We start from the raw sequence: 27216 nt of genomic DNA, 5'->3' as shown, positions 1-27216 counted from the left end.
TAAACTACCCAGTCTCAGGTATTTTGTTAAAGCAGCACAAATGGACTAAGACAATGACTAAGGTGGTAAAGATATAACATTTTTGTCCCACTTCAAGATTTGTCCAAAGATTGGTAAACTAGCATATACTGAAGCTCTTAGTTCATTGTAAAAACTAAAATAAATTATGCTTAAAGTAATAGAATAAGACTACATATATTCAAATCATATATTTTATCATTTCCATATTAGAAGGCATTGTAGTGATTAAATATTAAATCCATGTGTTGACTAATATCACTGTCCATTAAAATGCATACTTTCTGCTGTAATAATCTTTAGTGGTTATTTAATTGACTAGAGAGAAATGTCATAATCTCTGGTGGGTATGTTTTATTTTGCCTACATATTGCTTTACCTGTGCACCAAAGAGACAGGGTCTTTGCATTTGACATAAACAAAAGTCATATGTTACAAAGGATGAGGTCAGAAATGGTATCTACAATGTAATTTCTGGCTAATGTATAAAGTCCTTGAGGAAATGTAAATCTTCATGAAAATCTATGCTGGAAAGTAAAAAGTCAAAGTCTAATCCATTCCCAACCCCAGTGAGAGGCTCAATTCAGTTAAAGAGGATGAAAATAAAGTTACATGGTGAAATGAGAGGAGGTAGAATTTGCAGTTGAGACCTGCATTTCAATCCCACTCTACCACTAAATAGCTATATATATTTGGGTTTTATTTTTCTGAACCCCAGTTTCCTAACTTGCAAAACATTTATTATCATAGCATTTATTTGTCATAAGTCTTGGAATAATGGAATTAACTGCATGAAGAAAACATAAACTGTGTGAAGTCCTATATAAATGTATAATTTTACCAATGTGATATGGACCACAGCCTAGCACCATCATTCCATGGTCATCAAAATTGATATCATGCTCCTGAGGAAATAAGAGAAGGAAGATGCAGAAATCATTATGTGTTATTATTCAATTAAATTAAACTATTTGTCCTATGTTAAGTATGCATTTCTCATTGTTCCTCTTGTTATCATGTATTCTCTACTAGTCTCTGGAAACCCATGAGTATAAAGTGTGATACAAGCCCAATTTACTTGTAAAGATAGATCTAGCTCAATATTTTTAAATTAAATAGTCATGAGAACATAGCATAATTATATGATCATGTAATTATTGTTCTTATCTTTTTACTGGTTTGATTTCATTATCTTAAGGCAGTTCTTAAAAGACTGAGTACAGAAACATATCATTTCCAACACACATGATGCCACTTTTATTACCTGGATATCCAAAGAGGTAAAAACTATATATTCTCTAATGTGAACTGTCTAGTGAATCTAGAGCTTTCTGGGTATGCCAATATAGCCATTCTTACCTGACCATGGTAGGTAACATAGAGATAGTTTGTTACTGACGGGTATTCTGCAGCCAGTGTATCAATCTGTAAGAAAAAGCAAAATAAACAGATGAGAATTTTATTATAATTTTTTCAAGACTAAATTTTTTTGTGCTTTATATATATTCCTTTAATTCCTATTACTGTAAAATATGCAGACAGGAAAATGTATGCCCCATGGAATTGCCTCCTAATTCTGAAAACAAGAGAGAGAAAATAGTGACATCGTCTAGTTATCACATGAGAAACAGGGCATTGGATCGCTGTAGCAGAACCTCTCATGAACATGGCAAAGTGATCCTATAGTCAACTGGTTACTAGGAAGACTTGCCTCACCAGCTCTCTAAAAGCTGTATATGAAATAAAATTTCTGAGCAAAATGACCTACATGCAAGGATGTCTTTGAGGTTTCCAAATGAATGCGCAGAATTTAAGTTGCCTATGGCATTGAGTGGTGGGGTGACACTAATACCATAAAGCCATAGAGGATGGACAGGGGGAGAAGAAGATCTCATTGAACATACTTGGAAATCAATTCAACTCTCAAGGGCTAGCAGCTCAGCTTAGTGTGCAAGAATTTGGGCCGATAGGGCAAGCTAGTGTAAGGCAGGTGAGAAAGAAGAAAGATAATAATTGCTGAGTGGAAAATATTTAGCATCAAGCTTGAGACCTAAGGTAGGCATGTGCCCCCTGAGCACACAGAGAAAAGTCAATGGTTTTAAAGGACAAAAACCAGCTGGTGGTACTTTAAACCAAGACATCCCTTCCATTAAAGGCCAAAAAAAAAAAAAAAAAGGCACAACAGCACACCTATGAATGTTCGTGCATGATTGCCATGAATACTAGATGAGTTCATTATGCCCAGCCCTATCACAATGAGTACTAAATGAACCATAATGATGGGGCACTTAATATAAAGTATTACCCTGTAAAAAGTTAGTGCCAAAGGAGATAACTATTATTTTCAAGAGGGTCAGACACCATGCTAGGATATTTCAAGTCCTTCGATTACACTAAAGATTTTTTACTACTTACACATTTGAACACAGGTCAAAAAGCAGAGGAAAGATAGTTTAAATTTTTGTTTTGTTTTGTTCAGTTGGGCCTAGACAGAAAATCAGGTACTCACTCCTATCTTTACATTCTAGTGTCCTTTCACTCTTTTTTAAGTAAAAATTAATCATGTGCTAAATAAAACTGGTGACATTATGGGCATCAGCGGATGAACAGAGTCACTTCTTAATCCCACTTCTCTTTATTGACAATGGCCTTTTGAATGGGGGCCTACATTTTACTACAAAAATCCTGTTGGGGGAGGGGAGAAAGGGAAACTCTTTTACCTGTTTAACCCAAGGGTGGATGTTTTTCTTTAACCTCAGCTCCCTTGCCTGGGCCTCAGTGAGCCCAAGGCATTTTGAAATCTGCTTATCAGAGAACCCGATTTCCTTTGCCTTTTTCAGGGTTTCTTCTGTAATGGACTCACTAGGATTTAATAGAAAAGAGAGTCATGTTTAGACCAAACACTATAAAAAGCAGTGACGAGTTCAATTTCAAAAACACCAAGGGCTCCTTGTTTTCCACCTTCAAACACATTTAAGTCCCGTTATTTTTCAAAAATACACAAATAACTAACCCACTCATTCGTCTAGCCTCTGTGAAGTCTTCCACATTTGCACAGCTGACAATCTCTGATCTCCCACTTTCACACTCTATGCGACCTCTTCCCTGCTGCTTTTATAAAAAATGGCAAGTGCATTTACTGTTCTAATAAATGTGCTCATTAGTAATAATCAGAGACCTCACTCTCGAAGTCCAGGAGCCCTTTCTCAATTTCCGTCTTCCTCAACCTGTCATCACAAGACCCTTTTGATGATCTGTTTTTAAAAAAGATATTCTGGCTTCTGCTAAGTGGTTTCTGGTTCTACTTTATTACTCACAGTTACCATTTACCCGGATGGCTCTATCCTTCGTTACCTGACTTTGTCTGTCTTCCCTCTCTCCTTCTCTAAATTTAGCCACTGTCCTGTGTTCAAGCAGCATGGCTGGTTGGTGATTCCCAAACCTGTGGGCTATTCAACATCTAACCTGGGCTCCAGGTTTTTCTGCATATGAATTTTGAGAATCATCTTCATCTAGGTTTCCCAAATTTGCATCAGATTGAATACCCTCTCCATAAATTGCCTCTGTTTACTAACTTTATTCATCTGTCTATGTGAGAAGACAGTTTTGTCATGTTTTAATTGTTTTCCACTCAAATTAGTTTGTCTTATTTTTCCCCCTGCTCCTTTCCCTAGAGTAGACTTTGTGTTGTTTCTCTCATCTGTAACATCTTTGACATTCCTCTTCCCATCTCAACTTCTTCCCAATCCTCAGCAATCCTTCAAAATCCAACTAAAGCCAAGACTCATATGTGAAGCCTTTTGGTTTGCTCGCCTCCACACTGTCCTTGCACTTTTTACTGCCTCTTTTGCTTGGAGCAATGGACATAGAAGCATACAGTTTTGCATGTTCATTATCACCTGATACTTTTAATGTCTCTTAACTTTTATACATCAGTCAGGCTTTTGCCTGCTATATTTAAGTTCCATAAAGGCAAAGAATATATTTGGCTTATTTACCAGATAACTCCCCATACCTACCACATTATCTGCCCCTCAGACAGCATTCAATAAATATTTATGAAAATAAATAAATGAATGATAAACATAAGTAATAAATATAAGCATATAAATAAAAGGCACATATTTTATAAATTAAATATAAATATAACTTATGAATATAAATAAATGAAGATAGATATAAAAACTTCAATTTCCTAGGTTTTTTATTTTATAGAAAAGACAAAGAAGTGATTGAAATTAGCTCATAACTAGATTTCAATATGCATGCAAAAATAATTTGTAAAGGGTGAAGGGCCAGGAGAATAAAATACTACTGCAAAAGCATCTTTAACCAAATACCTGTGGGCCTGCTATTTCATGTAATAGTTAATACAATAAAATTCAATTATAATAGCTTAATAGTTAACACAATGAAATTAAAATAGTGTATTGTCAGAAGATCTAACTTGTATTAAAAAAACATTTCCATGAAATTTTGTTAATAAAATGTAATTGGATTAAAATCTATTGTATTTTGCTCATTCTAATCATTAATCTGCTTTAATTATTTATATTCTGAGTTTGGAGAAGAAAGAATCAAGCTGGTGTACATAATGGCTATTTCTCTGGATTTCCAGTGTCAGGATTAGTTTAAATCTTTTCTGCTACAGTTCTTCCTAGTCAATTTGCTTTTTCTATTGCACCCAAATTCCCTTCTGTCTCAAATCAGTATGTTAAATCTCCCCAAAAATTTAATTTCTTCTCTTTTCATTCTTCTTTTGAATTTTAGTCTTTTCAAGTATTTGATAAGTATTCTCTCAGAGCAATGCATTTTCCTGTCAAATTCCTGACTGCAATCCAATAATAAGTATTATTAAGCATGTGTGCCAAGCCCTGTGCTTTAGAACTGTGCCATTCAACATAGCAGCCCCTAGCCACAAGTGGTTATTTAAACCTTTTAATACTAAAAATTTAGATCTACAGTCACCAAAGCCAGGTTTCAAGTGCCCAAGAGCCACACATGGTCAGCGGCACCAGTGTCAGAAAGTGCAGATTACAGAATATTTCCTCACCACAGAAATTTCTACCAGATGGTGCTACCTCAGAAGATAAGGAAACAATATTTGAGATAATGAAAGGATAGTGATTCAAAACACTTTATGGAAGGATAAGCTATGTGGTGCTACATGGGGCCAGAGAAAGATAACAGTGTGAAAGGTTGCACTCAAAAGAGACTATGGCAGTGGAGGGATGAGAGCAGAGCTATAAAGGAAGTTCAACTTTATATAGATAAAGGAGTTGACAGATGGACAATAGGCAATGGCAACAGTATTGGTGATTGCTTGAGAGCAACAGTGGACATGGCACTTATGGGAAACATACTGAGGACCTGTAGTTGAAAGAGTGAATTGGAAAGTGGATGGTGAGAGTAGAGCAATATTCACTGTCACTCTTCCATTAGTATTTTAACATTTAGTGAACATGTGCTCTGTATCAGACCTGTGCTGCCTACATTAATGATGGGAGATAAAATATTGTATTCTTACATTTAGGAGGTCAGAGTATATTAGAAAGCACAAAGAGCCATTGATGTGTCTACATCACTAGAGGTGCTATGAGAGAAGTGTGCATAAGTTGAAGCTGTGGCTCAGCGCAGAGGCCTCCAGCTTCCAATGGGGAAGTCTGGAAAGGCTTTACCTCAGAAGGGACTTTTGAGTTTCTGAGAGCCTTGGAAACACCAGAGTTTGTGGTTACTTTTAGTTTCAAAAAAAAAAGAGAGAGAGAGAGAGAGAAATTAATTTTAAAAGTAGAGAAAATATTTTTTTTTGTTATTGTTGCTATTTGTTTTAGAAATGTATGTTTCCACTTTCGCCAAGAAAATGCTCCCACACCAACTTCTCATTTGTTTATGTGCAAGTATCCACTCAGCCTTTCAGTGGAAGTGCTTGACAAATAGATAATTTTCTAAATTAGAACAATAACCACTTTTATTTAAATGACTAAAATCCTAACTCTGAATAGTCATCCAGCTACTCTTAAGACAAATGCCTTGAAAAGAACAATCACATCAGTAATTGTGACCATGGACTAGCACAGCAGCACCATAAATGCAAGTTCTTCAAGTGCTAGGACAAGCAGAAGTCATGTATTTATCTTTAGCTTTGCCAGTCAGGTTTTTCTATTTGTTTGTTGTTACAATTTTTAGGGGGTCTTTATTTGTTTGCATCCTTCTTACATGGAATACCAGTCAATTCTTCAAAGATCGCTATGTTGTTTAAAATGAAAATTATAAATAATGGTATTAGAGGAGAAAAATTTAGCTTCCTCACATTCCTATTAGGGATACGATAAATCTGCATTTGTTCTGTCTACATTTAGCAATGCAGTATTTTCATTACTGGACTATGCATAATTTCTCTTATTCTTTTTTACCACAAGAGTCTAATAGAATAATGCAGACATATCTAGCAATATACAAAGTCTTCCTCCTCCACCTACAAAATAAAACTGAATGCTTATCAGCAAAGAAATAAAAATAATAAAGAAAGAAGAGAAAAAGAAAAGAAAAGGTTGGTAAGAATTGGCCTTGTGAATTAAAAAGTGAAGTTATTTAAATTTGTACTTGGTTCTGGTGACCAAAAAAAGGTCATCTGTCACTAAGACTAACTTAGTTGTTACTGCTCCCTTGCCCATAACATTTCCCACACCAGAGTTTTCATAATTTAAAGGAAATGTCTGAGAAGAGCAACAGTAAAACAAAATAATGATTGTGAATGATGCTTCAGAATGGGAGTGAAAACTTTCTACACAGGCATCCCCTTAAATCATACCAGGTGAGAATTTTGAAACAGATGCATCAAGCTAGACCTGCACATTGCATATTTTTTAATCTCACTAGTTGATTCTTAGAACATTTTCTTGGTGAGCCAAAAACTGCTTTAACTTCTGCCCAATTTTCAAATAACTAGATCAATAACATAATACAATACTTTAAATGCCTTGAAAATTAGAATGTATTAGATTGGAATGGTATAATTGTGCATTCATGTTCATCTGTCTTAACTTGAATACAGATACTGAGTATGTGTGATCATAGGATGTTCAAAGTCATGTAATTTCTATAGTATTTTATTCATGGTCTTTCTGGTTATTTCTGCTCTTTAGACATGATCATGAAATAGTACAAATCACTTAGCAATCCTCCTCACTGAGCAATCATTTTTGATCCTGACCCACCACGGCAATTAGAGAGGCACAGGTGAGTTAGATCCCTTCCCAGTCAGTGCTGCCTAATTCCACAAGGTACTCCTAACACTAAGACAGGAAGCAGGTCGATTCTCTGTATTGTCTTCACCTTTCCTCTCCTCTGTTTCCTCTCTCCTGTGTAATACCGGGCTGGCTGATATGTCATTGTACACAGAAGAAAATTGACTTTAGTCCCAGCTTGTTCTGATAGAAAATTTTATTTTGTGTTCCATTAAAATAAAATTTAAAAAAAGACATTTCAAAGACATGATTCATTAGTTTTGGAACAGTGATTTAGATCAGGTTAAATCTCCTCAGAGTCAAATACAAGATGAATAATCTTAAGCAGACATAAAGCTCATTTAACAATGTGGAGACTCAGACAGATGCTCCTCATCTTTATCTGCCCAATTGTACTCCCTCTATTTTGTTTGCCAAAAATAATTTCCATCATGGTGGGATTTTGTTTTTGTTTTTTAAATCAAACTAGGTAAAAGCTTATTTTCTAAACAAGGCTATAACATTTTAATTTTTCTGAAGGAAAATAAAAACCTTAATTTGAAACAAACTCAAAGCAGAATATTTACTAAAAGAAATATAAATGTTGAATTTATAATTCAACACTGCTTTTTGAAACCTGAATAGGGAATATTCCATTTATATTATGTTGTAAATCGAGACAGCTTTATACACAGCTAGAAACGTGATCAGCTAAAGAAACCATGTTGCACAAAAGCACACAATTTTAAAATACACATAATAAATTAGCCTTCTGTTATTTGACATATATTAGTATGTACTCGTATTTTGTTTATCTCTTTTGAACATGTACACATTAAATTCATATTTCAGAACTGTGTCATCTGAAATATGCTGTATATACAACTTTTCTTTCCCTTGCCAGTTTGCCTTGCTTTCAGAGTTCAAGGACAAACTTCAAAAAAGTTAGACTTTCATCATTGAACGATAGAATCTAAACAATAGAACAACACACCAAATGGCTATAATGCTGGCCTTTTCATAATCTTCAGTTTCTTTCTACTTAGCAGCAAAAAAGCGACAGTTTGAAATTTTAGAAGGGGGAAAAATGTCTTAAAATCAGGCCCTCAGACTTTTACACACTGCCATAATCTTTTAATGGTGAGACCACATGGCTGGGCTTCTACAGCAGGAAGTCTCTGGTGTGTTCTCTGGTTTACAAAGAATACAAGCCTTTCCTCTAGCTCTCTAGGACTTCCAATGTAGATTTTGTTGTTGTTGTTGTTGTTGTTTAAAATTCTACCCTGTCATCTCTAAAACTTCCTCCACTCACACTTAGTCTTCAATAATAAATGATAAAAGAAAATGGAATAAATTCCCCTTAATGAGGAAATTTTCACCTGGCACAGAGGAGCTGGGGAAATCTATTAGCCGACTGGAGGAACGCCTGCAGCATTCTAATTACCAGGGGAGCCCGTGCACTTCACACAGTCCTCTCTTCCACTTGACTGGCTTTTATCTGATCCACCAACTCACAAGTAATACTAAACCAAATTTCCCTCCAGACTGCACAAGCTCTAATGTGAAAATGAGCACTCCACCTGGCCTACAATTATGGGGTGGGTTTGCAATTTTATTATTATCCTCTTAAAAAAAAAAAAAAAAAAAAACTCCAAAAAATCAGGAAAAAAAACTAAGCCTATTGTTCAGTAATGACAACTGCTTTAATAAGAGAATTGACTAAGATATATGTTCTCTGCCTCATGAACCCTCACTAGCCTCTCTTGAGTGTTTTACTGCTTCACTTATTATTTTTGGCATTTCACAGGTTCAAGACCATGCCACAATCAAATAATGCCATCAGTGGAGATATTATTTGTCACCTTTCTTCATTCAAGGAGACAGGTTGCTATGTATTTCCTTAAGAGAAATGCAAAAGACAATTTTCAAAAATAGGAGTAGCATTTAGAAAAGCAATGTATAAAAACCCATGCAATTGGGTAGACACTACTGTTTTGTCTTAATTTTTGAGTACCATTGCTGTTTCTATATAGGAATGAGGTCTCTGAAGGAATTTAAGAAGACCTGAATCTTTCTTCTACAGAACAAATAATACCTAGATCCAATGTTCATGTAAAAATGTGGCATGAAAATTATCTAATAGTGATAAATGGACCCAGATTCTCTCACAATAATGCTAAAATATTATAAGTAATGGTTTTCAAAAAGTAGCATACTTAAAACTATCTTTCATCTTAAAGGCTAGTTATAATAATGGCAAAATCAACATTAAGAAGAAAATCTTATAAAAAACTGATACTGTAGCCATCTTTAAATAGGTAAGTTTTAAATTTCTGAATTTCATGTTCTTTTTTACTAACCTTTAATCACCCTAATAATCCAGCAATATTGTGATATTACTATTATCTGGTAAAGCCACTTATTTAGTATTGAATATAATGTCATAATTATGCTCTATGATTACAAGGAATAATAATGAAGAAAAAAGTTTAATGTAGGTTAATTGCAATTTTTGAGCCTTAATAAATCACATTTTGTTTTTTCATGGTTCTTAATTTGAGATGCAATGACTCTCTCTCTCTCTGCCCTTGATTTTGCAAAATTTGAATTTTGCTTTTCATCTTTACCCAGATGAAAAACAAATGGAAAGTGCCTAACCGAAGTAGTAACCTATGTCAATTCGTATATAAGAAGGTGTTCTGATATATTCAGAAAAGCATGCTGATACCAATCAAATAGATTTTGCTTTAGCCAATTGAACTAAAGGGCTAACTCCATACTATGAAATATTGCTTCTGTTATTTCTGATGAATACATTTGCTTATAATTTTAAATCTATTCAATGTATGCTTTCCTCAAAATAAAGATGTATTCAGTAAGCAAAACTCTGGGTTTTCCCCTGAATATAAGATTTTTATGTGTACAGAATTTAAATATAACAGATAAAAAGATATGCTTTATAAGGCCTCATAGAAAACTGAGATTGAATGAGCATTCTTCAGTGTTTTACAATTTGTTATTGCAAATAAATTTATGTGAAAGTCCTATATTTTACACATCTCCATCATCTTTGTTTAAATCACCATGTTTCCACAGAGCAGTTTTCTAAACATCACATAGGTTGTACCAAGCAGCAAATATATATATATAAAACTTTCAATATATCTTTCTCTGACTTCTAGAAACAATTACTTAGAGCCTTATTAAAATAAATAACAGAGCCTATCTACTACTAACTACATCATAGTTTTCTTCCAAGAAAAATGAAAGATAGATAAGAATAATTTTTGACGACAATTTTCTAGTTCTTGAAGGAGAAAATGTAAGGCATTTTTTAGAAAGGAGGAAAAGGAGAAGTCATTTTTAGGAGGACGTGGGAAAATTCTATAATTAAATTCCCGGTGACATGTCATATTCAATCTATGTTGATACAAGGCTTACTGCCTACCTGGAAAGCAGATATCTTTATTATCTGGGTTTTTTATAAGAAGACATATAAAACACACATTAGTAGCCATGATAGCAAAAATTATCATCTGCTTGAGACTACAACTATATACTCGAAGAACAACGTAAATGACTCACTCTTCAAGCTGCCTAGACTCAAGGATGGGCAATAAAATCAGTTTATCAGCTGAAGAGTGGGTAGAAGGGGAGGGGTAGAAGAAGCAGCTGCAATTTGATACTGCCAGTTGAATATTGATGCGATGGCTACTGCATTATCACTACTAGAGTTATACAGACTGAGTATCGAAATGCCTACTTCACCCTTAGATAGGCAAACACCTGTGACAGAAACCTGCCATCAGGCTCCACCATCCTGAGGAAAAGACTTATCAGTCAGATGAAATGATAAATGTGGCAAGTGTTTAGCACAACACCAAGAAGGTATTAAATGGTTAATAGATGCAAATACTGGAGGAAAAAGACTAAGGGAAAGAAAAGGACCAACAGGGAGGAGAAAGAGGCAGAGGAGGAAGAGAAGAAGCAGGAGGAGTTTAGCAGAGCAAAACTACCAAGTCATCTAAATTTGGCCGAGCCCCTCAGCTCTTTGTTTTCTTTCCTCTCCTGTGTAGTCTTCCTGTACTCGCACCTTGAGGTGGTGAGGGCCACCACACCTTTTACTCCTTGCAAATCAACATTGATCTTCTGGAAAGAGCACTCTCAGGCATTTACTCCACTGTTGGGAGGCATGGTTGCTGCCTTATACTCCTCGGATATGAAGTGTGTGACTATCTCAAGGTCAGAATCAAAGGCTATATGGACCATAAACGCATCTCAGGTATAATTTAGCAGGTGAAGAAATTCTGCGGTCAGCAACGAATTATCTAGCTTCTGTAATTATAGCTCTGGCAGCCTATTTTGCGTGAATTTAATTTCCATTCTATGTTCAAGAGTTGTTTTGCTCACACCTGCCTAAACATGGAAAACAAAGTATTTGCACTTTAAAGAAAAAATATCTGTATAGGTGTTTTGTATATACATATATATATGTACGTATATATATATTTGCTTTCTTTATAATCAAAGATTATATGACTTACGTATATATATATATATATATATATATATATATATATATATACAATCTTTGATTATAAAGAAAGCAAAATTTAAAAAGCAAATTCTTATCCTCGGTCTTTGTACCCTTGAAAATCCTGTTTAAATTTTTCAAAGGTGACTTACCGGGGCTTTTGTTCCCTGCCAGACTTCCTGTGTTTTCCCCCAAGAGTTTTGGGAAAGGGCAAATTTCTCACAATGCTTCCCCTCTAAGTGGGGTCAACAATCAGGCAGCTCACAACTTGACAGTTAAGGAGGAACTGATTTCTAGCTGTCTGATTTAAAAGTCATATCTCTAAAAAGAAGCTTTTGAACAGGGTTAATGACTGAAACTGAAAGTGGGAGCCCTGGACTAGATTCCTTGCTTTCCTCTGACTTCTGTGACATAAAGTATGACACACACCTCTTGTGATTCATTTTCACCATCCATAAAAATAGGATAGTGATATTTTTCACCTCTATTATAATACAAATGTACTTTAAGGTCACCAGAGAAATACAGTAGATATCTGTATTTTAAATAGGTATTTATTTTTGCCTTAACCTTCTTCACTGGTTAATAAAATCATATCCTTTCACACAATTAAAAATGTCTAGGAATATTTCTCACAAAAACTTCTCAGGAAATGCAAAAATGTGAAAATATGGATAATTTTTGAAGATCAACAGTACACAAACACTGGTTAATTCTCACCAGACATTAGAGATTTCACAATATACCTATAGTCCTTGCATGTATCTAATCTTTGACAATGTAAAACAATTAGGTAAATCTTTAAAAAACAGTTTATGCACAGACTTCCTAACTAATTAGTATATACATAACTACTTTAAAAATTAAAACCTAGAGATGTTGATTTACAGTATTTTCCAACACAGTTTATATATGGGGCTATGTATTTTCTAATTAATAATTTTGTTGAATCTCTTTGAACAGCCAGAAATAATAATGCATTTTGCTCCACTACAATTCCCCCTCCTTTGCCATCACTAAGATAATGATGATTTTCACTTTCTACCAAGAATATGTATTTGTTATATTACATAAATATTGTTGAGTGTTTATACAAAGCACTATATGTCAATTCCCAAGAAAATATATGACAAATAAAGAATAGAAAACCATTTGTATCTGTTTCAGAAATAATGCCACAGGCCTTATGCCATAGTGAACTCTATTCTGCACTCATACAAATTAACAAAATTCTTGCTAAGCAAAACCTATAATAAAAGCATATTAAGGCACTACAGTATTTGATATTTTCCTTGATGAAATATACAATTTAATTGGGTGATGATATTAGGATATATAAAATACTTGCACAACAATGAAGTAGGACTGTGGGGCATCAACGATTTCAAGAAATGAACAAACAGGTAGATAATATCCACTTTAATTTTTCCTCTTATACTATGTTAATTTCCTCATAGGAAGATTTTCACTGTTAGGCCAAAATGGCATAAATAGAACAAAGAGCAAACAGAATTTGTCAGTTTCTGAGCAGAATTCATACATTTACCTGCTTCTTCTTCTTCACTATGTATTTCTTCCTTATAGTCTAGCTTCCACTCCTACCTACCCAACATCAAGTGAGGTGGACTTAATTCTGTTCCTTTCTTCTCTCTCTAAACCATACAATCCTCTTGAAACTGTCTTCCTATTTTATGTCTTTTGTTTTAAATTCTCTTTTCCTTTGGCTCCCATGACAGTTGAAGGAGAGAATATTGTCCTTGGACTGAGAAACTTCTGAACTCAAAACCTGGCTTCAACATGTACCACTTGTAAAACCTTGGAGAATCCACCTAAACATTGAGTCATCGTTTGTTTCATAAAATATGGAACAGAGACACATACCTTCCAAAAAAAAACCAGTCCATTGAGACTTATATGAGATAACATGTGTAAAAGCTAAGAGCTTTTGTTTCTAATCTCCATTAAACTTTCATGAATTAATATTTCTGCTTTTCATATGTCCATTAATGTGTACTGTCTATGTATAGCTGTTTGTATAGATTATAAACCTATAATCTATTATAGGTTCAATAACTAGTGATTATTCATCAACAAATAGCTTTGGAACTAGCACAAAGCCTTACATATAGTAGGTATCCAATAAATAATGACTGAATAGAAGATCAAATGCCATTTGGTCTAATAACAGCTTCTAAGAAAAAGAAACACCATCAAGTAAATACATAACCCATCATGCTGAGTTCAGAGACATTAACACAGGGATAATGTATTAATTATTGACTATTTATAGATATATACACATATATTCTGAGTATGTGTTATTTTAAATCAACTTAAAATTTTTAAGTTGTATATTCTTATGAACTAGCAAACATACAGTAATTAATATACAGAAACAAAATAGGCACTTTATGAATCATCTAAATATTACTCTGAAAACCTTTTAAGCAAAACATTCATCTTCTCCATGACAGACTCATAAGTACTCTCACACACATTAGAAAATACACAATTAATTACCAAAACTGTGAAAACACTATTTAACAAATGAAGACTCTCAGGACATTAAATATTTTCTGTAAAATTTTGTATATATTTCAATAAATTATTACTTTAAAAAATAGAGTCCTATCAAACCGATGACATACTTAAAATATCCTTTTAGTACAGGGAACATAAAAGCAAATTAAAAATAAAATGTATTTTTGGCATTAGTTCACACAGATACAAAATTTCCTGTAGTATGTAAGCCCCAATTTTTAGTATTTCTGAAGAGGTTTATTATATAAATGGCTTGGAGTATGAAGGCTGAAAGCATAGAATGGTAATATGTAGTAACTGGTAAGATTGTTCTTCTTTAAAGTTTGTTACTTTACATATAGTATATATTTAGCTAGCTGTATGACTAGCCCAGTAAAATAAAAAGGGAGTTTTGTTTTTTTTGGTTTCATTTTGTTTGGTTTTTACTAGAGTAAAACTGAGACTTAGAATACCATGTGAGTCAGTAGTAATATGAGAAGACATAAGACCATGTCTTCTCATAAGCACATCAAATTGATGGGTTCCACTAAAGTGCTCAATCATCTCTATTCTCATTTCTATATCCAAAATAGTAGATAGTATCACAAAAATTGTAATGTGATTATATATGTATCTTTCTCTAACTTACTTGTCTATTGCATAGTTTCAGATGAAAGCTGTTGATTTTTTTTTTCTACCAGAAAGTCTGCATTATCATCAGAAAGTAAAGTACTGACCCTTCTGTTTCTTGTATCTAAGTTCTAACAACTCTTAGGTGACACTTTTCCCCCAGAAACTTCAATCAAGTATAAGCACAAAACGTTCTTGTCTGATATTTGCCATGCCTCATGAGCAAGTTAAATAAAAAGTCAATAGAAGCTAGCATGTGTAGGAGAGGACATTCAAAGGGAGTGTTGCAGCTAAGGTGACACCTGCATTATTACATCTGCCAGAAGTTTGTGGCTGCAGGGAAATGGCCAGCTTTACTGAGCTCAATTTAGCACTTGAACGCCCAAGTGGAACTCACCAGGTTTGTCCTAGATTGTTTTCCTAAGCAATAGGCACACCTTTGATTTTTCACCACTCACCAATGGACATAGTTTATCACATGGACCATAGTGATGTTCAGATGGAAATTGGACCCTTCAAAAGTGCACTTTACTCTTTTTAACTACATTGACTGTAAGCAGCAAAGAGGAAAGAGAATATTAAAGTTATTAGAATGAGGATAGCAAAAAATACCATGAAACCTGTAGAATATTAGACAATAGCAATATCTGAATAATTTGTAAATAAATCCATAGTAAAGTTTATGTCCACGATAGGGAAACAAATTCAAATCTTAGTTTCCAATACTTAAAAGGTATAAATTGTATCACAATAGTTATATCTCCTAATTTTGAACATCTAAAATGAATGAAAATAGATTCTTTTTAAGCAGTCATCTACAGCATTGCTAACATAAATAGCAGCATTGTACATAAAAACAAGAGAGCAAAATGGACCATTCTAGGAAAATTGCCCAAAATGAATGGAATGCACAAGAACAAGCAATCATCATAAATGGCAGAAAACCTTCACTTTGAAAATTTAACATGGTATAGCACAAGCAGAGGCTGGTTGTCTTCTTTACGCTAATCACTTGAAGCAAGGATTCAAAACTTAATTCAGCTTGGTTTTAGCCAGTAAAAGAACAAAATTATACAATTTAGGGAGGTACAATAAAATCCCCAAGCTGGATTTGTCAGTCAGAAACAGCTAAAGAACCCCCCAACAAACAAAATAAGGAAATAAAAAAATTAAAAAGAGTTACAGCCAGAGGGACAAGCAGAAGCTTATAGCTGGTAATTAGTACCCTCACTTATTTTTCTTGCCTGTTCATGTGTCTTTTTTTTTTTAAGTAGCATAATTGTCTTTCGTTATAAAATTGCCAATCCAAATTGGTATTATAAATAATAATGTTTGGAGTATAAAGTACTGCAATAGTTCTTTCTCACAAACAAGTTCTATTATAGTTGAATTCTTTGCATACTTATAGCAAGACGGGGTCCAACTGAAGGATGTTTGTACCTGTGCTTGTTTAAAGGTAATATAGTTGAAACCTTCATTATATATGCTTGTTCTGCCATGATGGGACTATCACTCCTTTATTGGCTACTGTTTCTATACTGAAGGTGTCTATTTTATGTAGTCTTATTTCTTATTTCCTCGAGATGTTATCTATAGCCCTAAACAAATCCGTTTCTATACTCCTAAGCAAACCTGCTTCTGTGTGTGTGTATATATATATGCTTATGTTTATACATATTTAATATACTTACATGCACATTTATATACTTTATATTTGATATGTAAGTATATAAGCATATACATATATGTAAGTATTTAAGCAGTCATCTACAATATATACAAATATAAGTATATTGTATTTAATATGTAAGTATATCAAATACAATATACATATACAAGTATATTGTATATGAAATACAAAAGTATATACTTACATGTAAGTATTCTTCTTAAGTGTCATCTGCAACATTGTTAATATAAATAACAGGATTGTACATAAAACAATGTTTACTTTTTAAAAAAATGTAAAATGTATATAAGTATATACTCATATACTTACATGCCAAATATAAGGGGTTAAATAGTAAGTATCCTGGGCTCTGGAGCCCTGCTTAGGTTTGATTTCAATTCTGCTATTTATTAGTATATGAGAGGAAACTGGTGAATCTCTCAGTGTCTCAGTTTACTACAATACAATTAGGACAATTACTGATTTCTTAATGTTGTATTAGAAATTAAACAAAATAATGTGCTTAGAACAGTGCTTAATATGTAGTCCAAAAATTTGGTGATTATTATCTTACACTTGGAAGGCATTCAGAATTATTAAACTGAATCAAAATTCAAGTTTCAGTATTAAGAGTTATAAATTCATTATTTGGTATTGGCTATATCAGAAGAAACTAGTTGGTGGAGACATTTGACATCTTTATTTGATTTATGGTACCTGCACTTCCTCTGTCCAGGAAGGATATCTTTGCATGACCAAAACGGAATCTCTGCACTAATGGAAAAAAGAACTATAAGTGAGATTTTTATAATTTTTAACAGACCAGAGTAAGCATATTTTTCTTTTAGTATTTATTAAAATGCTGCATGGGAAGAGCACAATGTGTGAAAGAGTCTGCAGTGGGAGAAGAATTAGTGTCTGAAAAAATAGACTAAACTCTGAATAGCTTAGCGGTGAAGGCCAATGAATAGAGATTATGCACATGTTGTGGTTCCACTAAAAATTTAGATAGACTTAACTTTTCTCAAACCTCTTGCAGGGTGATCTGACAATGTGAAGTTAAAAGACCTTTGGTGACCATTAAACATCTAAATTCCAAAGCATACATCACAAGTATTAGAATCCTACATGATACAACTTATATCTCATTGAGTAAAAAGAAACTTCTCTGACCCTAAAGAAATCCACTGTAAATATGTTATCACCCTAAGTCATTTAATGCTACTACACCAGCCTATAAATTTGGGGAACTGCCTAGAACAGTCAGCTTCCCTAGCATGCCCTTGGGTAGCAATAAGCAGTTTAAGTGGAAAAGGGGAAAGTCAGTGAGCCTAAGTGGGAAAGAGATTTTTTTTTCCTGAAGCTGTGTAAATAATGGTTATTACCTAAGCTAGTAAGAATAGATACTGCTTCAGAAGTCTAGCAAGAGTTGCCATTGCTATATTCATGTATTAGAGACAGCATACTGAGTTCTGATTGGGGCAAGCACTCAAAGCTAGGATGCAGAGTTGATTATTCTGATACCTATTGATATAGTTTTCATATTTGTCCCTGCCCAAATCTCAGATTGATATTTAATTTCCAGTGTTGGAGATGGGGACTAGTGGGAGGTGATTGGATTGTGGGAGCAGATTTTGTTTGAATGATTTAGCACCAACCTTTTAGTGCTCTCCTGGCAACAGCGAATAAATTCTTGCATAATCTGGTTGTATAAAAGTGTGTGGAACCTCCCCACTGACTCTTTCTGGCTGGCTCCTGCTTTTCCCATAGGACATGCCTACTTTCCCTTTGCCTTCTGCTATGATTGTAAGATTCCTGAGGTCTCCCTAGAAGCCAAGCAGATGCTAGCACCATGATTCCTGTAAAGTTTATAGAACTGTGAGCCAATTAAATCTCTTCATAAATTATCCAGTCTCTGATATTTCTTTATAACAATGCAAGAATGGCCTAATACACCTATCCCTCTTGTCTCATCACCCTGCATAAAGATGAGATTTCACACATCATCATGAGCATGATACATGTTTATCTCTGCCCTTCAAGGAAGGGGATTTCTTATAATTTCTACCATCTCACAGGCATAGAAAACTGATCAGCTATTTCTGTAATGTCTATCTGGTTACAATCACTGTTTTGTTTCCCCATCTCAGTCTGTGAATATTTGTATACACTAAATACGTGAGTACATTCTATTTGGAACTCAAATTCTGAACTTCATTTCAGATAACTATACATAAACACAAGTCAGAGACTGCCCATCAATTTAGTGATATGCCCGTCCTCTGCTAGTAAATGTGTTTATTGGACTTTAGAACCTGAACTTGATTAACAACTATAGAGTGGAAATTTTTATTCATTAGCATAAAGGAGTGCTATTTATCTTTTGATAAGAATAGCATTTGCATCATTGATTGCTTCCTTTAAAAAAATAGGTCTGATCTTAAAATAAGTGACAATGCATCAAAAAGGAAATTAAGAAATGATACATTGCAAACTGTAAGCAAATGAAAAATTATGACTTCAATATGCTTTCATTGTAAACAAATGAAAATTATGACTCTGAAAATTAATCTTTAAATGCACATATCTAAAATAATAAAGCAAACTTATTAGAACAGGTAGTATTTTTATTTTCAGGGAAAAAGATGAAAAATTTTCTTGGGTCCTCACAATATGTCACCATGTCATTTATACTTACATAAATTAAGCTTCACAAAAAAGACTAGAAGCAGAGATTAAGAGAAAGAACATGAAGCTGGAGAAATGAAAGTGGTAATGTACCTCTGATTCTGTAGTGGGGAGGACGTGCACCAATCTCTGGCTCCATGGTCTGTGCTCCTTCCAATGTACAAGGATGGAACCAGAAAACCCACATCTAGCATTCTATACTTCTTTCTCTAAGTTAATTCTCTTTTCCCAAGTGAGATCACCACTGACTGTCTTCCCAAGGATCTATATGAAGAGTACAAAGGGAGTGTGGCACAATGGCACCAGAGATAGATGTTGAGGCAGGAGAATTTTGGAGTTCTCTCAACTGACACCAAATACATCGCTACCTCCTGTGTAGAATGGCCTACAGATAGCCATTCTAACGCAGAAGCAGTTGAGATCTTCAAATTAAACTATAAATAAATGCAAATGAAAAAGACTCTCTCCAAACTGGCAATATGTAGGTCAGCTATAGATCAGTAATAGGGAGCTCTTGTTACCGCTGGAGCAGTACATACCTTGATGACTAAACCTCCCTGGATATTGAGGGGCTGAGAAAAACAGAGGAATCATGATCGAGATTAATGGTGAGTATAGGGCAAGGAAACTCAAGGCCTACATACTTAACATTCTATCAGCTGTCATAGCCTTTCAACTTCAGACCCCTATATGCCACAAAAATGATTGAGATAGGTAGCCTTAGTGGCCATCTATTCTTGTTATTTATCTAATACCACTAAATAACAATCATTATCAAATTGCTATGTGTGCATCAATGACACTTCAAAAAGAAAGGAATTAAACCATAAAGTGACACTCAGTTAATGAGTTCAGGGTTTAGGTTTGCTGATGCCATGGATCATCTGTTGAGTTTCACTCCAGGTTTACTTTAGCTTCTGCTATATAATAGATGCTTCAACCTTCCTGGATCAAAAACAAACTCATACAGTAGAGATGATTGTAAGTATAATTTTTTTTTAATTTTTGAAATGATATAAAGCTTTACATAGTTTTAAAAGTAGATCATTATGAAAGATAAAAATATCTCTATTTACTAATATATTTATGCCAGAAAATGGAGATTGAAAACATCAAATTATCAGCAAATAAATGCAACAGAATGTGGAAGTCAGAAAAATATTGTAAGTGATCTGTAACAGAGTGTTGTTTTAATCCTCCAAGGACCTTTTTTGCTATCAATATACCCTTATTTATGCTTAGTTAGAAGCTCAACCTGCCTTCTGGTTGTAACGAAACTATTCAATTAAAACATTGAATTTGTCTAAAAATCAGAATGTATATCAAGTGGAAATTTAAATCACAATAACATCTGCTATTTTCCACCCCAGGTCTCTTCCACTGCTGTGACTGGCATACTCTAAGTTTCTAGCACCCCCATGTGGCTTAACTGGAATGGTTTCATAGGCATTTGAAATCAGTTGCCTGAAACTGAGAACAGTAGAACAGACTATAATTCAACAGAGAAGTTCTGCTGGCATCATAGAGCAAGAAAGGAAAACTTAAGTCAGCAAAATTATAAGATAAATGTATAGGCTCAATTCCTAACTTATTTTCTATCTATTGTTCATTTTATGTGATCACTAGAAAGGATGATTTACAAGCAACTATGGCTAGTTTCACCTTTGTCAGATAGAATTCCTCACTTTTCAAAACCAAGCATTTGACATGGGCAATAATTAAACAGATGAAAAAGACCATAATTTTTCTCAAAAAAAAAGTAAGTGTTTTATTGTCCAGTTTATACATATATTGATCAGGCAAATATAGGAACCAAATTATATATGTTGTAACTGCTGAAATGTTGAGCAATCCAAATTTTGAGATCTTCTACTGTCCTCAAAAATATTTTAAGTGATTAAAGTATCTACATTTTATCTAATTATTTGAGAACGATTTTTATACAAACAAAATTTTCCCTCTCTAAACACATCCCTAGCTTGCAGGTGAGATGTCTTGCCAGTAGCAGTGTATTTCAGAGTGCTTTTGGAGGGAAGAAGTTCAAGAGGACTATATTGTCTTCCTTAATCAGCTAAAAATCCTCCTCTTATCAAAGATACATGTTTAAAACTGATCCATGATTTCATCAGCCTAAGGTACCCCAGCAAACAGTTTTCCCATGAAAAATTTAAAAGTAGATTTTAAGGCACTAACATTATCAAAGTATTCTCAACATAAAATGAAGTTTAAAAATAATTGGCCATTACAGAGATGAAAATATAAAGTAGTCAGAGGTAAAGAGTCTAGTAAGAGAAATCTGAAGGTGGCTTATTTGTATGCTGAATTGGATGTCCCAATTTAAAAACAGTAGAAGGCAAGAGGAATGCATTTTCTCCTCAATATAGAGCAATGTATAGTTTGATATTAAAAGGGGAAAACAGACTTTAGAATGTAGAAGAAAATTTATAGAAAACAGAAATATTCATTTAATTGATTAATAAAATTTAAATATAGGTAATACTTCGTAATAACACATTTTCATAAATGTATACCAATTTTGTACATTTTAAAGACCTTATTACTATATCTGATGACAAGGATGAAAATAGAAGATGATTGAAAAGATTAATGGATACATTTCTAAAGGTAAACATCTAAAAAATAAAAAACACCTGCCATTTGTCTTCTGGCTATGGACACTCTTTTCAAACACTGGCATTATTTACGTCATTGAAGTACAATGTTGACCAAATGTTTAAGAGAAGAAAGACTCCAAAAACTGTACTGAAGATCTCTGGCATGAAAGAGAGCAATACTGCCTTACCTGTTGAGCCCTTTCAGTGTCTTTTCCATGTTTAAAATGTCACGCATCTTATAAAGAAACCACTTGTCAATGTATGTGAGCTTCTCAATCTCATCAAGGGACATTTTGTCATCAATGGCCTGCCAAGAGGAGAAGAGATACTTTCTTTGGCAAACATTTTTCTAAATGTCTTATTTGGCTGAAAACACATAGTAGTCGTGCCTCTGTGTGTTATTTAGAGCCTGAGACTATAGACTGAGTTATGAAACATGAAACTGACATCATTGACATTCCTTCCACTAAACATAAAGATGGTGCCAACTATATCCACAAATGGCATACAGAGGAGGTGCCTGCCTTGAGTTATCAGAGTGGTGTGTTCTCAGAAAAATCCTCCAAACAGGTTCTGACTCGCTTCTCTTTATTTGACCATATTACCAATTATATCCTAAATTTGGTACATCTCTTTGGAATTAAAGAGAGTCTCTTGAAACTACAGTTAAACCAGATTGGTTAGAAAATCTAAAATGAATATAATATTCACTTAACTTGTATTGTTAATAGTTATCTTGTAGCAGATAGCATATTTTTGTCACCTCACTCCACATTCACACAAACACAATAGTCAGTGAGAAATTACAGGTTAGATCTGGCTTGGCATTATTCTTCCAGAATATTTCCTCACAGAGGACTTCAAATAGAAAATTATTTCGAGTTAGTCACTATGACTTTTGTGCTAAGGCAGACATTTAAAAAATCCTAATATATTTCAAAACAATGTAGTAATAACTTCTGTTCTGATAGGCAGCTCAGCCTCTTCCTTAAGCTTACTTCGGCAATTTCTCAAAAATAAAACTACAACTATGGGTCATTAAGCTGAGTAGAAAATTTAACTGAAAGAAGAGATAAACTCTCAGAACCAAAATCTTTATACTAAAAGATGTCTATTCTTATTCTTTTATATATGTATGTGTATTTGTATATACACAGTGAAAAATCAGAAAATATCCCAGAACAATGCATTTTAGAATGACATACTGCATTTTTAAGACCCATTAAGAAGTATATGTAACTAGTAACTCTGCTGTTATGTTTCAGCTCAGGGAGCTTACTTTTTTTTAAAGCTTTTACTTATTTGTAGTATCAAAAAGATCCTGATTATAATTGCTGAGATATGGCCATAGCTCATAATTTTGTTGACTAGACTAAGATGACATTTAATGGAAATATTCATGTTCATTTCCTTAGTCGATTTATGTTTCTTTTGTTTAATTCTCCCTGTAATTACAGTCAGGTTCCCAAAGACTTAATATTCTGTCTTACTTTCTAAGTGATTAAAAGCACAATTGGCTGTCGGCCATCAACACTGTGAGGTGGAGAGAACCTTAAGTTACTGAATTTTGATAGATCAAATGAGGTTTTCACACAAGCACACACAGTGAGGGGGGGCCTAGAATCCTATACTCATTCCACTGGAAGGAAGGAAAAGACAACTACAGTCAAATCCATTATTTCTTTGTCTTTTGTTTCTTTTTTTTTATATACTTTAAGTTCTGGGATACATGTGCAGGACATGCAGGTTTGTTACATAGGTATGCACGTGCCATGGTGGTTTGCTGCACCCACCACCCCATCATCTACATTAGATATTTCTCCTAATGCTATTCTTCCCCTATCCCCTCACCCATGACAGACCCAGTGTGTGATGTTCCTCTCCCTGTGTCCATGTGTTCTCATTGTTCAACTCCCACTTATGAGTGAGAACATGTGGTGTTTGGTTTTCTGTTAGATTGCTGAGAATGATGGTTTCTAGCTTTATCCATGTCTCTGCAAAGGACATGAACTCATCCTTTTTTGGGGCTGGATAGTATTCCATGATGTATATGTGCCACATTTAAAAGCTCATCATCACTGGTCATTAGGGAAATTCAAATCAAAACCACAATGAGATACCATCTCATGCCAGTTAGAATGGTCATCATTAAAAAGTCAGGAAACAACAGATGCTGGAGAGGATGTGGAGAAATAGGTATGCTTTAACACTGTTGTTGGGAGTGTAAATTAGTTCAACCATTGTGGAAGACAGTGTGGTGATTCCTCAAGGAACTAAAACTAGAAATACCATTTGACCCAGCAAATCCCATTACTGGGTATGTACCCAAAGAACTATAAATCATTCTGCTTTAAAGACACATGCACAGGTATGTTTATTGCAGCACTGTTCACAGAGGCAAAGACTTGGAACCAACTCAAATGCCCATCAATGATAGACTAGATACAGAAAATCCATGATTTCTAACAGAGAGCAAGAGCCTGCTAGTCTTAGGACCTCATCTCCAAGCACTGCAGCTTTGCTGTGTAACACCGCTATAATGAAGTCTATAATGACCCCAAACAAGTATGAGGTTGCTTTAATGTTCCAACATAAAAAATAATGCCCTGCATTCTCCCCAAATCAAAAGAGGTGATGATCCAGTCATCCTGAAATAAGGCTGCTGCAAAAATCAGACCTCGGAGCAAGTTACTCTTTTCTAAGAATCATGAAAGCAAGCAAAGATTTACACACTCCCTTCATTCTTTTTCCCCTTCAGCCCTCCACAGTCCTTACACTCTTTGTCAAAATCACCAAGTTCCTGGTTGCTGTGGAAATGAACAGTAATGATGACCTCTAACAAACAGAAATCCGTTCCTTCTCCCAGCACTCGAGCAGACAATAATTTATACTCAGACCCTGCACTTCTTGTTTGTATATAGGGTACTTTGTGAAAGAGAACCTCCACACAATTTTCCTGGATTCTCATCCTTTATAAGTCTGTTAGAAAAGAATGAGAGATTTGCTTGAGTTTTACAAGTGTAGCAGGCAACTTGGAAATGTTTCCCTGTTTCATCTGCCTCAAAGCGGCAGAAACACGATTGCTAAACTTAAGGAAAAAATATCTTACTGTCCTTTGCCTGTGAAAAAATGATATATATATATATACACACACGCACATATGAATGTCATGAGTTGCTTCTTAAATAAAAGATTGAAATAGGAATAATAAATGATGAAGGTGAATTGGCTTTCTAAAGTAACTTCTTATCACTGCTATCCCACCCACTACCTCCAGAGAAAAATGCTGATTGCCTTGAGACCCAACATTGAAAAATGCCCATCAAGAGATAATAGCAACTCCCAGAATTTCAGTGGGGCTTGAATATTTTCCATCGAGAAACCATAAGAATGGGGACATGCAATGAAGGAAATATCCCTTTATCTCCTCTGGCCTCTTAAAGACTCAAAATATGGATATAAAAGTTGCGATGGATTCAAAATCACTAACAGCATTTTTCCATTTCTACGTAGGCAAATTACAAAGACAGATTCCCCTTTAAAGAGAAAGTTTGCTTTCATCAGCTCATCCCACATACACACACACAAACACACACACACACACATACACACACGTAAAATGGACAGTGGGGCTTTGTAGAAGCAGTGCGGTTTGATACTGTTGGAGGATTAATGCTTGTGCTTCCTTAAATGTCAAAAAGCCTTTCAGGGATTTCTGACCAGACAGATTCCAGCTGCCCAAGTCACCTTTTATAAAATCAGATTAGCTGAAACTTCACAACTCTAAGCACGGTAAATATGAAAGGAGATTAACATGACATTTAATTTGCATGAGAAGCAACTAGTAGAAGGAAGTGAGAAATGCAGGGCCTTTTTGCCTAAATGTAAGACCAATAAAATAATTACATGAAAAACCCTATAATCATGGGGATCCTTTATAGTTTGCTGCTGTTTTTTTAAACACAGAAAGAGAAGCAAATAAATTATGATTATTCTAGACTCAAGTAGCACATACTAAGGGACATTATTGTTTGCATCTTCTTTTCTTTAATACAATTTTACACATTCAAGGAACATGTAATTAAGTTAATAAGAAAGGACAAGACAATATTGTCAAATCTATTTATGAGCATTAGTACTAAGTATACTTTAAAAGGGGGACATTTTTAGCAATTTAATCATCCTTTAAAACTGCATTGTGGCCGGGCATGATGGCTCATGCCTGTAATCCCAGCACTTTGGGAGGCCAAGATGGGCAGATCACAAGGTCAGGAGATCGAGACCATCCTGCCCAACATACTGAAACCCCATCTCTACTAAAAATACAAAAATTAGCTGGGTGTGGTGGCACACACCTGTAGTCCTAGCTACTCAGGAGGCTGAGACAGGAGAATTGTTTGAACCCAGGAGGCGGAGGTTGCAGTGAGCCAAGATAGTGCCACTGCACTCCAGCCTGGCAACAGAGCAAGACTCCATTTCAAAAAAAAAAAAAAAAAAAAAGGCAATGTGCCCTAAATCCAAGCTTAAAGTGAATAAAAAATGATCACTTATCATTAATTATAGAATACGCTGATGAAATCTATAGACATTTCCAGTTTAATACTACAAAAGAATTAAAATTTTTCCAAAAATCTCTGATTTAAAACCACTTTGTGATTCAGTTTTATTGTAATGTCCAGACTGACTGTGTTCTGGAAAAACAGTTAGTAGCTCTGGGCCCCTTGTAATATCTTACCTTGGCAATGGCATACATACGGGTGCTGGTTGGTTCAGACAACTCTTTTCTAAGATCTAGGTTAGATGGCCATTCTTTGTTCATTGGGAGACGGGGACTGAAACCCTCTATTGATGGATGGCACATTCGTAAAGCCTTCTGGAAACATTCCTCAAAGGTACGACCAATAGCCATGACCTGTAATACATGTTTAAGATCTCATGTTGAAAGAAAGAGCTTACGTATCTTTAATTTGTAACTGAACTGGATGAAAAATGTATTTTATAAAACACATAAGGGCAGAAAAAAATCATTAACACCTCTCAAATAAAAAAGCTGTTCCTTTTTTTCTTCCTCTCTCACTTTCTCCATGGGTTTGGTATAATGCATCTTCATTAGGTCAGTCTTTTACCACTGAGGGAGTTTAGCTGTATTTGCTGAGATTGATGAGGAAATCACCTATACCTGCTCTGGACCATAGTATTAAAATAAGAAATACAAGGTTGGAGCATAGAGATCTTCTCTTAATAAGATCTTGCTTTATGTAAATGTTCTTTAGAATGGAAAGCAAGTAAAGAGAAACCAGAAATATATTAACACAA

The 27216-nt window shown here is 34.5% G+C and overlaps 1 protein-coding gene across 4 annotated transcripts in view; it reads right to left on the bottom strand.

Moving 5' to 3' along the window:
• CPS1 (carbamoyl-phosphate synthase 1) overlaps positions 1-27216 on the bottom strand; it is a 155751-nt gene that overhangs the window by 35439 nt on the left and 93096 nt on the right. For all 4 annotated transcript variants that reach the window (XM_008999418.6, XM_054257904.2, XM_035305601.3 and 1 more), the window contains 5 exons: positions 26636-26812; positions 22089-22207; positions 2739-2880; positions 1378-1443; positions 860-923 (listed from right to left, as the gene is read on the bottom strand). In XM_008999418.6, coding sequence (XP_008997666.4) covers positions 860-923; positions 1378-1443; positions 2739-2880; positions 22089-22207; positions 26636-26812 — 568 coding nt within the window. The remainder of the gene's footprint in view (positions 1-859; positions 924-1377; positions 1444-2738; positions 2881-22088; positions 22208-26635; positions 26813-27216) is intronic.

Source organism: Callithrix jacchus, chromosome 6 (genome assembly GCF_049354715.1).
Source record: "Callithrix jacchus isolate 240 chromosome 6, calJac240_pri, whole genome shotgun sequence".
Lineage (NCBI taxonomy): Eukaryota > Metazoa > Chordata > Mammalia > Primates > Cebidae > Callithrix > Callithrix jacchus.
Note: the sequence above shows the minus strand (reverse complement) of the source record. Positions and strands in the feature narration are given on the sequence as shown.